Here is a 1,703-nt window from a genome sequence, read left to right as displayed (position 1 = left end):
ATAAAAAAAAATTTACTTTTTTATTAGTTTATGTGTGTGTTTGAGGGATGGGGAAATAGATGCTCACCTGTGTCCGCTCATGTGGCATCCAGAAGACTACACTGGTTACAGGTATATTCAGGGTCACACCTGGATTTTTACATGGGTTCCAGAGATCCATACTCAGGTTCTCATTCTTACACAGCAAGTATTCTTGCCAACCGAGTCATCTCTCCAGCCCAGTTTTAGCCATTTGTTGTAAAATTGAACTTTTCTATCTTGGAACCTGAAACTGTGCCCATAAACAGGTCTCCTTTTCTTTTCCTCTTGCTATTCTACTCTACTCTCTGATTCCATGAAATTTAACTACCTACCTCCTAGACATAGAATTGTCTAGAATTTATCTTTTTGTGACTGGCTTATTTCATTTGTTATGATTTCCTCTAAGTTCATCCATGTAGCTTGAGATAACTTTCCTTCTTTTTAAGGCTGTATAAAATATTCTATTGTATGTCTTTGTTATTATTATTATTATTTTGGTTTTTTGAGACAGCATTTCCCTGCGTAACAGGCCTGGCTGTCTTGGGACTAGGTCTGTACTCACAGAGATCTGCGTGCCTCTGCCTCCCAAATGCTGGAGGCACCACCACTGACTGGCCTCAGGTTTTCAATTTATAGTGTTCTGTTTTTCTGTTTTCAGCCTCTAAATATTTGAGATATTCCTTAAACACTGTTTTCCATCAAGACACATCAACAACTTTCCTGATCATTAAAGAGAATTTCATTTTAGTCCTTGAGGTTAATCTGGATAACTCTTGAGATTTGATCTCTCAGGCAGCAGAGTGGACAGAGCCTGCGGTCTGCTTGCTCTATTGTGACATTCTCAGTTCTGTTATGACATCACAAATCCCACCGTGAGGGAACCTAGCTACGCACTGGAGCTGCTCTACTAGGTGCTGATTGCATGCTGTGCTACAACACTGTGAGGTTTCCCTAGTAGAAGTGTCATTTTTAGAACTTTTTAAAAAAGTTCCAAAGCCAAGTGAGGCTATCAATCGCATCACCTACCCTGTTTCTTCAGATTAACTACTGTCTGTAGTGGGTTCTCAGTGGATGTGGTGGCATCAGCATAACCTATGCTTCAGACATCCTATAGAAGAAGATTATTCTTCAGGGGATCTGGATAAAAAGGTAAATCTTACCTGCCGTGTGTTCATTCTATATGCTGTCAAAGCCCTGGGAAAAAGCCTCAAATTATAAAGTATAAAACATATCACCTTTATGTTTTTAGCTTGTTTTGAGAAGATGACTGTTTAATTTTTGGAATGAGATATGTACAGTCTTAGCTCTCTGACTTTTGCCTTCTCTACTTGTAGGCTTTCTATGCAGTGTTCCTGTGCCAGTGTCTCCTCCCCGTTCACATCAGATCACCATGCTCCTCTGCTGCATCTCTTTCTAATTCCTTGCTTTGATTTTTCTTGGAAGAACTGAGCACTATCCAAAACATTTGATTCCCCAATTGTTTTCTTCCTTTCTGACTTGGGAGGGCTGGACTTTGATTATTTCTGCTCAGTCCCCACTGGCTGGGCACTGGCCTGTGAAACCCTGAGCAGGTACCCAGACATAGTGAATAGAAGAGAGAGTATATTAAAACATATTTTACATTTATGTGAAATTTCTGGTTATAAAAATAGTTTTAGGGCAACCAGAGAGATGGTTCAGCA

At 39.9% G+C, this 1,703-nt stretch overlaps 1 protein-coding gene across 6 annotated transcripts in view; it reads left to right on the top strand.

The window, feature by feature from the left end:
- The window catches only part of Crem (cAMP responsive element modulator), a 71,335-nt gene that overhangs the window by 23,020 nt on the left and 46,612 nt on the right, over nt 1-1,703 (top strand). For 3 of the 6 annotated variants that reach the window (XM_005354785.2, XM_026783103.1, XM_005354779.2), the window contains exon 1: nt 912-1,170. The exons of the other annotated variants lie outside the window; for them this stretch is intronic. In XM_005354785.2, the coding sequence (XP_005354842.1) occupies nt 1,093-1,170 (78 nt within the window). In that variant the 5' untranslated portion in view covers nt 912-1,092. Of the gene's footprint in view, nt 1-911; nt 1,171-1,703 lie in introns of those variants that run through there. 6 annotated transcript variants of the gene reach the window in all.

This window comes from Microtus ochrogaster, chromosome 16 (genome assembly GCF_000317375.1).
Source record: "Microtus ochrogaster isolate Prairie Vole_2 chromosome 16, MicOch1.0, whole genome shotgun sequence".
NCBI classification, from domain to species: Eukaryota; Metazoa; Chordata; class Mammalia; order Rodentia; family Cricetidae; genus Microtus; species Microtus ochrogaster.
This window is presented reverse-complemented; position numbering and strand designations above follow the sequence as displayed.